The sequence below is a fragment of the Cyprinodon tularosa genome, unplaced genomic scaffold (genome assembly GCF_016077235.1).
Source record: "Cyprinodon tularosa strain WSP-4 unplaced genomic scaffold, ASM1607723v1 ctg316, whole genome shotgun sequence".
NCBI classification, from domain to species: domain Eukaryota; kingdom Metazoa; phylum Chordata; class Actinopteri; order Cyprinodontiformes; family Cyprinodontidae; genus Cyprinodon; species Cyprinodon tularosa.
The window spans coordinates 280,923-294,309 of NW_024039026.1; the positions used below are offsets into that span (position 1 = coordinate 280,923).

General features: G+C 36.5%; 1 protein-coding gene across 1 annotated transcript in view; it reads left to right on the forward strand.

Annotated features, from left to right (window-relative positions):
* kif6 (kinesin family member 6) overlaps positions 1-13,387 on the forward strand; it is a 99,055-nt gene that overhangs the window by 59,801 nt on the left and 25,867 nt on the right. Inside the window, exon 14 of the mRNA XM_038292755.1 lies at positions 13,112-13,214. Coding sequence (XP_038148683.1) covers positions 13,112-13,214 — 103 coding nt within the window. The remainder of the gene's footprint in view (positions 1-13,111; positions 13,215-13,387) is intronic.

Here is a 13,387-nt window from a genome sequence, read left to right on the forward strand (position 1 = left end):
TTTTCTTGGACAAGTCTGCCCATTGTTTTTTGTAAAAATGCAAATTCATAGCAAATTCAAAAGGTTAATGCATACTAAAAAATGGCTGTGAAACTTAAAAGTTACACTAGCAAAAAAAAAAATAATTAAAACACAAGCAAAGGGGAAAAACTATGCAAGTACCAAAAATAAACTTCAAGTTCAGAAAAGCTGCAAACTAGCACCGTGTGATGGATGCGATTTGGACCTCTAGTGGGAGGCGATCCATCAACTCAGACCAGACCCTTAGTGAAGGATGCTAAGAGGATGCTAAAGAGAGATAAAGAGTTTACTTAAGATTTAAAGGAAAACTTACCTTACAGTAGCTCTCTTTCCTCCAGATTTCCTCTGGAGGGGACTGAAGGACATAACATTTACAATTCCTTGCTAAAGTATTCAGCCCCCTTGAACCTTTCGACCTTTTGCCACATTTTAGGCTTCAGATGTAAAGATATAAAATTGTATTTTTTATGAAGAATCAACAAAAAGTGGGACACAGTCAAGTGGAACAAAATGTGGAAATTGGACATTTTAAACTTTTTAACAAATAAAAAAACAGACCTTGAGATAATACTTTATAGCGCCACCTTTTGCTGCGATTATAGCTGCAAGTCCCTTGGGTTATGTCTCTATCAGTTTTGCACATAGATAAACTGCCATTTTTGCCCATTCTTCCTTGCAAAACAGCTGGAACTCAGTGAGGTTGGATGGAGAGTTTGTGAATAGCAGTTTTCAGTTCTTTCCACAGATTTTGGATTAGATTCAGGTCTGGATTTTGACTAGGCCATTCTACAGTAACACCTGAATATGTTTATTTGTGAACTATTCCATTTTAGATTTTGCTTTATGTTTTGGATCATTGTCTTGTTAGAAGATAAATCTCCATCCCAGTCTCAGCTCTTTTGCAGACTCCAACAGGTTTTCTTCCAGAATAGTCATGTTTTGGCTCCATCCATCTTCCCATTAGTTTCATCTGACCAGAGCACCTTCTCCCAGGTGGCTTGTAGCTAACTTTAAACAAGGCTTTTTATGGTTATCTTTAAGGAATGAATTTCTTGCCTAAAGGCCAGATTTGTGCAGCATATGACTGATAGTTGTCCTATGGACAGAGTCTCCCACCTCAGCTGTAGATCTGTGCAGTTCATCCAGACTGATCATGGGCCTCTTGGCTGCATCTCTGATCAGTCTTCTCCTTTTTTAAGCTTAAAGTTTAAAGGGATAGCCGGGTCTTTGTAGATTTGCAGTAGTCTGATACTCCTTCCATTTCAATATTATCGCTTGAACAGTTCTCCTTTGGATTTTAAAGTTTTAAATGTGTTGTATCCAAATCCAGCTATAAACTTCTCCCCAACAGTATCTCTGACCTGCCTGGTGTGTTCCTTGCTCCCCAATGATGCTCTTTGTGCTTTAAGTATGCAAGTAAAGATTCTCAGTCATCCAAGTCATAGTCATTCCAAAAATTTTAAAAAACAATCCACATTACTTTTTTTCCCCCAAGTTTGAAGATGTTTCACTTCCCATCCAGGAACTTTGAGGCTTTATAGAGTGAACAAAAACCAAAGTCTTGTTTTGGCTTAGAAAACAAACAAATTGAAACCGATGCGCCCCTTAGGAATGGGCAGTCCTTTGGGTTCTTTATTAGCCTGTAATATCTGGTACCTGTCCACGTCGCTGCTATGTCTGTGTTGTTAACAGTCCTCTGAGACAATCACAGAGCAGGTGCATTTATACAGACTTAATTGCACACAGGTGGCTTCTATACATTTATTACCATCAGTCACTTAGGTTAACATTGGATCATTCAGAGATTCTCTCTGAACATCTGGAGAGATTGCTGCACTGAAAGTAAAGGGCCCCATTATTTTTGCAGGCCCCACTTTTCCGTTTTTTTATTTGATAAACTTTAAAATGCACAATAAATTTTGTTCCACTTCATGATTGTGTGCATGTCCTGTTTGCGTCTCATGTTTTTGCCACGTACAGCATGTTTACTTTGCCTGTGGTTGTGTGTTAGTCTAATTATTTTGTTTCCTACTCTAATTTTTGAGTTTGCAGGACCTTTTGACTTTGGTCGGAAATTGTGTATTTACACGCCGTTTGCATCCTTCACCCACTATAGTCAGTGCTTCCATGTGCATCACATTGGTTCCCTTACACAAGAATCATTTATTATGTGTATTAAAGGTAGAAAAACAGGGACTGTGGCTAACAGGCAAGTTTCAGATTCTGTAGCAGTTAACTGTCACCAGGCCCCAGTAAAAACAGCGAAAAGACTAAACATTATATGACATTGAACACTTTTATGGCTGGATCAAGTGATAAATTTGTGATACATTAGGTGCTGAGTCTTTAGGCAGGTGATCTTCCTCAACTGGAATGTAGGCAGCTTTTCAGCTTCAGAGTCTGACCGACTACTGTGGGCTGGGGGCTGTGAACAGAAAATGATTTCTGGATTTCACCACCTAGAAATTCTGACATCACACATCTTTAATTTCTGCAGAATTCCTGCTGTGGGATTGTGGTATAATTAAAATAAATTTTTTTTAAGAATATGTCCTCTCAGCAGTGCAACTGTAGACAGGACTGTATATTAGACATGCAATATGTTGCTGTTGAAAAGTTGATGAGTTTGAAACCTTATTGCTTAATCAATCATAAGGGGTATAATAAAACCCAATGACTTAAAAAAAATCTAAAAGCAAAGTTCACACAGTATCTAAGTTTAATAGATACAAATTATATCCTACTTGGTTTTAAGTATCTAAATCCACAATAACTGGTTGTAAACACTATTTTTTATTAAACAATTCTTTAATCTGACCTAGTGAACCAGACTGACGGTCACCTTTGTCTGAAATTGTTTGGTTGTTTAATTCCCCTTCCTGTTTTGCTCAGGCTGATAGATTATGATCTAAACCTTTGAAGATAATGGCAAAGTTCAATTGCAACTCTTAACACAACAGCTGTTTGTACATTGTCAGTATTTTCTTTCTAGGCATTTCAATTAAACAACGCAGAGGTCGCTGACACTGAAGCCAGTTGAGCTTTTATCTTTCGAGCCAAAGGCAGATTTTTTTGAGGCCTTTTCTGGTTAATTTTGCATCAGTAGAGGTTTAAGTGTAATGATAACAAGCTGGGCCATAGCCACCGGGCAACGGTGTGTGAGCCTCAGACTCATCAAGTTGTACTGCTCTCTGTCCTAACCACTGCTCCCTTATGTGCTTTGTCATTTTTCTGTGATGTTGCTCTGTTACGGTAATAGAGCGGGCAAGAAAGGGTCTCTTAAAAGAATTGGCTGGTGAAAAACAAACATGTTTGAACTCAGACAGGATTAGAAATCAGACATTTTAATAAGGGGCAGAAAGCAGAGTTCTGAGGGATGCCTGCGAAGCAGAGGTTTATAGAGCCACTGATATATGATGTGCAGCCTGCATCAGTCACTTAGACAAGACATGCAATATAGGCAAAGCTGTTTTATCCAGGTTTTTCTTGTGGAGGAATTGTATTTTTTTGCTCTCTTGACCCATCTGTTACCCATCATTGTATCCTGCGCTCTTTTAAGTTTTGTTGTTTTCAGTTATTGCTCCGAAACCAACAGAGGATAAATCTATAGAACAATGTGTAGGGCTTTTGGAAACTGTTTATGTGAAAAATAACAGATAGAGTCAACATTTACATTCAGCATCCATTGTACTATATCAGATTTCATTGACTGGAAGTTGGAGGGGATTTTGCTGGGACCTGCAGGGAAATGGGCTGCCATTCGGCTGCCATTTAATTGGGAACGGCCATTTTGAATGGCTGCAATTGTATTTCAATCCAGTCATATTAGTTTATACTTTTTTGTGTTCTTTTATTCAGACACTGTATCAAAACATTAAAAAAGATTTATATCCCAAACAATAAAGTATAATAAGGGAAGGTTAGCTGAAAACATCTCAGAGAGTTGAAAATTGTTAAAAGAGTGAAATGATGCATCACAATATGGCCACCAGAGGCTAAAGAGGCATTCTAAAAAAGAAGTTCATTAGCATGGCAGAGCTTCTGCAGTGAAATGTACAACCCATGCAAAGAGGCCTTAACTCTCGACACTGGCGTTGCAGGTTCCAGTCCCAACCTGTGGACCTTAGCTGCATGTTTTTGGCTGTGCAAGGAAAATCTGTGGGATTCTACATTGTGGTACCTTAATAACTTTAGCCCCGGAAGGAGTTTCAGTCTTGAGGAAGATGTTCTCTATATACAAAAAGCAAACAAGAATCGCAAATCGAAGACTGCAGGAATTCTGTTGTAACTTTCTGGTTGATCTGACGGGAGAAAGCAGACTGATTCGGAACAAGTTGGTTGATGACAACTGATGACTGATTGATTTGGATTATTTGAGAGATAAAGGGAAGGTAGCTTGGATCCTTAAGTGTTTCAATCAGCTTATATCCATGCTAGTCATCTTTATATTGATTGATTGATTAACTGATTGACCTCATTGATTTCACAGTGGAGAAATGTTTTCAGGTGTGCAGCAACATGGTTTGGCCCAACCACCAACAAGGGTTCCTCTCTGTGACAGGAAGCTCACTCCAACCAAAAAAAAAAAAAAAAAAAAACAGCAATACCCCAGAGTGTCATGGTCTTGGTTATTTTGTGCTTTACTTTGCTCCTTGTTTGCTAGTTTTATTGGTTTAATTCTTATTTTGTTGTATTTTCTAGATTTGTTAGTTCTCAGGTTTTTCTGTTTTCCTCTGTTGCCCTCTTGTGTGTGTCCCTTTCCCCTTGGCTCCCTCGTTGTCTCCTCTCACACCTGCTCCTTGTCAGCTCGTTAGCCCTGCCATTGTCTCAGTCAGCTACAAATACTCTCCCTCTGCAGTCAGTCCTAGTTGGTTCCTTGTGGTTGCTGGTCCTGTCGTCGCCGTTGTCCTCTCACCTCGTCTCTCCCTGGCTCCTTGTGCTCGTTTCCCTTCATGTCTCTGTGGTTCTGTTCTGAGTTACATTTTAGTTGGATTTTACCTCTGTTATTAGTGTTTTTCATTAAAACTACAAGAATTCACCTCAGCCTCTCTGCCTCTGCATTTTGGGTCCTCTTAACTACAACCAAAACGTGACACAGAGACCCTAACAGAAGAGTCCCGTTGGCCCCCTTTAACATGCAACCAGTTTTCAGAAACTATTACCATAATGTAAAGTTGGAGTAAAATATGCCATCATACACTTGCTTCAAAAAACCCACTGTCAGTTAGATAAGACAGACAACTCTGTAAGGATCATGTTCTGTGGATACATGTAAGAAGACATAATGAACTAATAAAGAAGTCTGGCTCTAGTGGAACTTCACTAGAGCCTCCATGGATTATTTTCAAAGGAGACTTTTTTATAAAATGGAGAACATTATGTACTGTTGTGGGAGATATCGATCAGAACTTGTGCCGAGCCATGAATGCCCTGCTCCGTTTCTTGTGCACACTACATGCTCCGCTTATGTATAATTACCTGCTGCATGTAACATTTGCAAAATAGTAGAGTCAACATTTACATTCAGCATCCATTGTACTATATCAGATTTCATTGACTGGAAGTTGGAGGGGATTTTGCTGGGACCTGCAGGGAAATGGGCTGCCATTCGGCTGCCATTTAATTGGGAACGGCCATTTTGAATGGCTGCAATTGTATTTCAATCCAGTCATATTAGTTTATACTTTTTTGTGTTCTTTTATTCAGACACTGTATCAAAACATTAAAAAAGATTTATATCCCAAACAATAAAGTATAATAAGGGAAGGTTAGCTGAAAACATCTCAGAGAGTTGAAAATTGTTAAAAGAGTGAAATGATGCATCACAATATGGCCACCAGAGGCTAAAGAGGCATTCTAAAAAAGAAGTTCATTAGCATGGCAGAGCTTCTGCAGTGAAATGTACAACCCATGCAAAGAGGCCTTAACTCTCGACACTGGCGTTGCAGGTTCCAGTCCCAGCCTGTGGACCTTAGCTGCATGTTTTTGGCTGTGCAAGGAAAATCTGTGGGATTCTACATTGTGGTACCTTAATAACTTTAGCCCCGGAAGGAGTTTCAGTCTTGAGGAAGATGTTCTCTATATACAAAAAGCAAACAAGAATCGCAAATCGAAGACTGCAGGAATTCTGTTGTAACTTTCTGGTTGATCTGACGGGAGAAAGCAGACTGATTCGGAACAAGTTGGTTGATGACAACTGATGACTGATTGATTTGGATTATTTGAGAGATAAAGGGAAGGTAGCTTGGATCCTTAAGTGTTTCAATCAGCTTATATCCATGCTAGTCATCTTTATATTGATTGATTGATTAACTGATTGACCTTATTGATTTCACAGTGGAGAAATGTTTTCAGGTGTGCAGCAACATGGTTTGGCCCAACCACCAACAAGGGTTCCTCTCTGTGACAGGAAGCTCACTCCAACCAAAAAAAAAAAAAAAAAAAAAAAAAAAAAAACAGCAATACCCCAGAGTGTCATGGTCTTGGTTATTTTGTGCTTTACTTTGCTCCTTGTTTGCTAGTTTTATTGGTTTAATTCTTATTTTGTTGTATTTTCTAGATTTGATAGTTCTCAGGTTTTTCTGTTTTCCTCTGTTGCCCTCTTGTGTGTGTCCCTTTCCCCTTGGCTCCCTCGTTGTCTCCTCTCACACCTGCTCCTTGTCAGCTCGTTAGCCCTGCCATTGTCTCAGTCAGCTACAAATACTCTCCCTCTGCAGTCAGTCCTGGTTGGTTCCTTGTGGTTGCTGGTCCTGTCGTCGCCGTTGTCCTCTCACCTCGTCTCTCCCTGGCTCCTTGTGCTCGTTTCCCTTCATGTCTCCGTGGTTCTGTTCTGAGTTACATTTTAGTTGGATTTTACCTCTGTTATTAGTGTTTTTCATTAAAACTACAAGAATTCACCTCAGCCTCTCTGCCTCTGCATTTTGGGTCCTCTTAACTACAACCAAAACGTGACACAGAGACCCTAACAGAAGAGTCCCGTTGGCCCCCTTTAACATGCAACCAGTTTTCAGAAACTATTACCATAATGTAAAGTTGGAGTAAAATATGCCATCATACACTTGCTTCAAAAAACCCACTGTCAGTTAGATAAGACAGACAACTCTGTAAGGATCATGTTCTGTGGATACATGTAAGAAGACATAATGAACTAATAAAGAAGGCTGGCTCTAGTGGAACTTCACTAGAGCCTCCATTGATTATTTTCAAAGGAGACTTTTTTATAAAATGGAGAACATTATGTACTGTTGTTGGAGATATCGATCAGAACTTGTGCCGAGCCATGAGTTTCTTGTGCACACTACATGCTCCGCTTATGTATAATTACCTGCTGCATGTAACATTTGCAAAATAGTAGGCGACAACTAAAGTACTAGTTCTCTATTTTTTATAATAACTTTAAGAAATTTTTTTATATTATGTATATTTTATATATATATATATATATATATATATATATATATATATATATATATATATATATATATATATTATACAGTCATATATATATATTACTGTTTTTATGTATTTTTTTTTACTGTTTTCAAGGCTGCACTTGAAAAGAATGAAATTGTCTAGAGAGCTGTTCTTAACGAAATTTCTTTTTGTTTACACTTGTGTTTACAATATGACAAAATAAATCTGTCTAAGGCTATAAAATTAACTAAATGGACTAAGATTGGATTGTATGAGAGAAAAAAAAATCTCATTGCTTGACCTGACCCCGACCACTTTGTGTGACATCAAAGCCCAAATGGGACCTTTTTTATGCTGAGCTCAGGCTAGAAAGCTATAATTCAACGCATGGTTAAAAAAGTGTTTTAAAGTAGTTTCTTTTTTTAAATGCACATAAAAACAAAACGAAAAGGAAACAGTTGAAGGGCCTGTTGGGATTCATTTATGTTTCTCAAAAAAGGTTTTAGGGTTTACCGCCTCTCTACCAAAATCAACCCATGGTCCATTTCTCTATGAGAAAAATGAGGATGATATTACACCTACAAGTTCATTAACTGACTAGCAAAATATAACTTTAGTAGCTTACACGTCTTTGTTACTTTTTCAGCAGTGATGTGAATAAATCAATATCCCCTTTGTTTTGGTTACTGTAAATGTATTGTCTCTGCTTTCACATTAAGTTGTTTTTCTTAGAAAATCTGATGAAAGCTGAAAGGCTGCAGTGGTTTACCTAAGTCCATGTTTTTGGAAGCAAGAAGTTAGTTGAAAACATTCCCTAAACAGTTTACGTTGCTGAAGGAAAAGTTTTTTTCTCAACATTATTGAAGTCTTGAACTGAGTTGGTTTTTCCAGTTATTGTAAGCCCAATCCTTCACTAGATAGCATATTAACTAAATTAGGTATTTGATTCAAAAATGTTAATGTCATCAATTCATTTTGATTAAAAACTAAAAGAAATAGATAATAAAAAATTCCAGGTCCTGAAAACCCTTACAAGCAGTTATGTCTCAGCTTTGGAATGTTCTCCCATTTTATCACACTTCATGCCGAATTTTCTTCTCTTTCTGCTTTGTTTGCTATAACAGTTTGAGCAGAACACACTTTAAGCTCCGTCAGCTGTTAACCAGCAGGGAGAAGCTGATGACGTAAAGACATGCACTGCAGTTTAGAGAGTAGAAAACTTTAAAGTTCATGTTATACTGTTTCAGGAGATTTGGGGAAGAAACTTTAATTAACTGTGGTGTTAGCTAGCTTTAGCTTTGGGGTTTCTACTGTGTTTTTTTTTTTTTTTTATAAATTCTCTGTTGTTTTATGAAGCTTTAACAGGCCTAGCCTTTTTCATATGTTCTTTGTTTTCAATGTTTTCTTTTATTTGATGTTTTCGTGTTCGGCATTCTGTTAAGACTAGACAAGGCAAGTTTATATAGCATAATTCAGCAAGGGTCTGTTTCACTAAGCAGGTTTAACAAATTCAGATTTAAATCTGCAACTCTCAATTGATCTAACCTAAAGTCAGGAACTCTGAGTGTTCGGTTTAAAAATGGCCGCTATCAATTGCTTCAATCAATTTTAACTAGGTCCACTCACAGTTAAGCACATGCGCAACAAGTATGAAAAGCCATTATCAGCAGAGCACTGATTCAACAAGTCACCATGACAACAGGCAACAGGAAGTGCCTATTTCAACTCACCTGGAACTAGAGATGTGAATGCAGAAATTTAAAAATACAAAATAAAAAAGGAGAATGTGTTTAGAAGACAGATAAACAGCAATACAGCTACAACGGAGAGGAATATGGTGCAGGAGAAGATTGTTGCTTCAGTTAATGTGTAAGTTTCTCTGAAGTGGGCTATGGCAGGCCCTTTTTATATTAATTAAAATCACTTCTCTCTCTTGTTCCATTTGTAGATCACTAAAAGAAGATTGTTTCTGATTAAAATCACACTCCAAGACAACTGCTATAATATATTTTCTAAATTACATTTTTGTAGCAGAAGCTGAATTTTAGAAAGTACAAAAAAGAAAATTATAGTAGTAAGAATTAAGTTTTGTATATCTAGATATGTTTACACATTTTAAATGGCCATTCTGCTATTTATCGGCTTGTCTGAAAATGTATTTATGATCTCTGAAAAACATTTTTTCATAGTTAATAATAAAAATGACCAGTAATATTAGGAATATGTTATGATGGGCTAAGGACTTGACCCATATGCAGAACACTACTGGTGACTGAGTAAAAGTTTGAACAAAGCTTATTGAGAAACACACACAGAAAATGTAATGACTGGTTCAGGTGCTGGTCCGGGACTGGTTTCAACTCCTTTCTGGAGAGATGAGAGTTAGCTTTGCAGTTTGATTGTATGATGAGAGAGATGAATCTTTCAATGTACCTGAAGAGGTTCTGACAGATCCTATGAGAGGGGGAACCGGTTGGGTCCAGAGACAGTTGAAGAGGCAGAGAGTTAAGCAGCAGCAGCGTCTAGCTTCAAGCTTGAGAGTTTTCAGACTTGAGTATGTTTCCAAGCTCTTCCTCTGAGAGCTGATGAAGGAATCCAGATTGAGATCTTCAGGTTTGGCTTACTTGGCAGGCAGGCAGGTTCTCAGATTAAGCTCATCCAGAGCTTCAGACGTCGGTGGGATTTCCTGTAATCAAAGAAGACAGAGGCAGATTAGAAAAGCTTGTTTCTCTCTAAAGTCTACAAGATTTCCTAAATTCTTAGAGGCTCAGGTTCGCTAACCAAACTTGGTCAACACTGCGGCGTCGAAGGAAGGTCTGACTGCTGCTTATGAAGGGTGGTCTTCTGATGAGCTGATGATCCTCAGGTGTGGTGAGGACTCCAGCTCAGGAAGCCCACAGCGCTCTCTGCTGGAGACAGGTGGCAGATCTCCAGATCCCAACAGAATATGAAGGTGTGAAATTCATTTATAGACATCCAGATATCTATAAATGTCTATACTAGATGTGGAGAATGTCATTTTGTTCGAAATGGTCATTTAGACAAAAAAAAAAAAAATGTTGTTTTTTTATATCAGAAAACACATTTATTAAAACTAGTACTGTACATATCAAAATGGCTTGCCATAGTTGTTGTTAGCGTGAAAATATTATGGGATTATGTTTTGAATGGTAGATCCATTAATCTATTTAGGTGAAATCTTATTTTAGCAAACCTCAGTTAATGAACCTTACTTAATGAATCTGAAAGCAAAGATTATATATATACTTTTTTCTTTTCTTTTTGCAAACAAAGGTTTACTCTCAGGTTTATAAAAAACAACAACATCAGTTTTAATTTCTTTGTAAAATTGACAGGATGTAAGGAATGACCCAAGTATTGACATTTATTTTTAAATGTTCTATCACATGGTTTCTTCACATCTGGAAACACCTATCTTTTTGACCTATATAACCAAACTATCAGCACATTACATCATCCTCCATTGCTCTGTTTTAATCTGTTTTAATTCAAAACAAATGGCTGCATAGTTGTTGAGTATCTTGCTCAATGGGTCACTTAATGTTTATGTGTTGGAATTTAACCTTTAAGCTTTATGTTCTCCAGGCAGCAACCTTTTCAGTTTGACTGAAGTAGATAGTCTGCTGGACCAGGATGATCTCATTTAAGTCTCAGTGGAAACAGTTCGCACTAATTGAATTCTCTTCTTGTTCCACAGTAAATCCACCTGGAGAGGATTTTTTTTCCCCCATATTGATGAAACTTTTAAAATATTTTCAAGCATATTTGCAAAACATCAAAAGCAGCAACAGATAATTATCTGCTGGTATTGTGTTGCATATGCATTTATATATATATCTAATGCAGATGTATGCTTTCTTCGATAAACATCCGTATGAAGTATTATTACAAGCATGTAAAAAAGTAGGGATGTCCCAGTTTGTAGATGTTAAGCTTGGATAAAATCTCCAGTAGGTGCTTCTGACATGATGTTTATATCTGTGTTTATAGCCCACCTAACCCTGAACAACACTCTAATTGTTCTTGTGGTTTGTCCTTGGTAAAAGGTGGAAGGTTGGGGGGTTCAGCCCACATCTGGCTCCCAGATTTGAGTCAAAGGATGTGGGAGAGTGTACAGTTTAGTCCATATTTTCCCATAGTTAATAGATGCATATCAGGGAAGTATAACAAACACAGACATTGAAAAGAAGGTAAATTGAATGATGGGTTCAGTTAAGCAAATACTTTGGAGATTAGAGTCCTATTCTCTGTCTGCCAATGAGTAACGGCCGCGAAACAATGCTGTTTATTCTGTTTGTTAGTGGCAGTTTAGAGATAACGATCTCAAACCCAGCATGAGCAGTTATGATTCCATCTGTCTGTAGCTAGTTAAAAAGGAAATACAGAAAAAAAATTGATATGTTCATTGAAAGAAGTTTGCAACTTGATATCCTGGTTGTAAAAGCGATTATACAGTACCTTAGGAATTACTAATGTGTATTCTCTTTGAAAACTTTCTCCTTTTATTATATTTCAACCACAATCCAGAAGATTTTATGTAATGCATCAACTTAAAGCAAATCATTAATTTACGGTTAAAAGAAAAGTAGTTTTTATAAAACTAAAAACCAGCTCTCAACCCCTCCTCAGTAATTAACCTGCAACACTATATATATTTTATGACAGAGTATCAGGGCAGGCTAGAGATTTTTTTTCTAATTACCAAAACAAAGTCATAATATTATGAGAATAAAGTTGTACATTTACGAGAATAAAATTACGAAAATAAAGATGAAAAATAACTAGAATGAAGTCGTCATAACACAACCGATTTCAGAAAGAAAGCTTTGCTCCGACCAGCTCCACAAAATAGCAACCTGAGTCCACTTTGACCTACTGCCCAATTTCATGCTGATGCTAAAAGATTTCCTTATTTGTCAAACCGATGCCAAGGTATAACTTAACATGATATTATTATTATAAAAGTTGTCATAAAATACAACTTTAGGTTCTTAATATTTATTCTCGTAGTTTTATGACTTTATCTTCGTAATGTTACGACTTTATTCTCGTAATATGACTTTATTCTCGTAATATGACTTTATTCTCGTAATGTTACGACTTTATTCTCGTAATATGACTTTATTCTCGTAATGTTACGACTTTATTCTCGTAATGTTATGACTTTATTCTCGCTTAATGTTACGACTTTATTCTCGTCATATGACTTTATTCTCGTAATGTTACGACTTTATTCTCGTAATGTTACAACTTTATTCTTGTAATTTTACGACTTTATTCCCATGGTTTTATTACTTTATTTTTGTAATATTACGATTTTATTCTCATAATTTAATGACTTTATTCTCGTAATAATTTGACTTTATACTTGTAATATTACGACTTTATTCTCATGATTTAATTACTTTATTTTTGTAATATTACAACTTTATTTTTGTAATTTCATTACTTTATTCTCATAATATACAGCTTTTTTCTCGAAATAAAAAAAATCTCTAGCCTGTCCCTAATTCTCCATCATTAAATGTGTATATATATATATATATATATATATATATATATATATATATATATATATATATATATTTCTACTTGAACTCATATTGGTTGGCTGATGTATTGTTCTTTATAAGGACTCAGATTTCTTTTCTCCCAGGTACAAAGTTGTCGATGGGAAAACAAGAAGCCTTTGAGATATTCATAAGAGATCATGAAGAACATCAAACCATTGAAGAGAACAAGAATATTCTAAAAGAAAGGTGAGTGACAATAGGAACAAGATATTCCACTAAATACCATGTTTTATAGTTACCCCTTTCATCTAGGATTTCTTTTGATTACATAATGTTTAAAAGTTTTAACAAAATGTAAAAATGTATAGGTAGTGAGGTTAAATAGACATTCTTTTTACCTTTTTCATAGTCGTTGCACC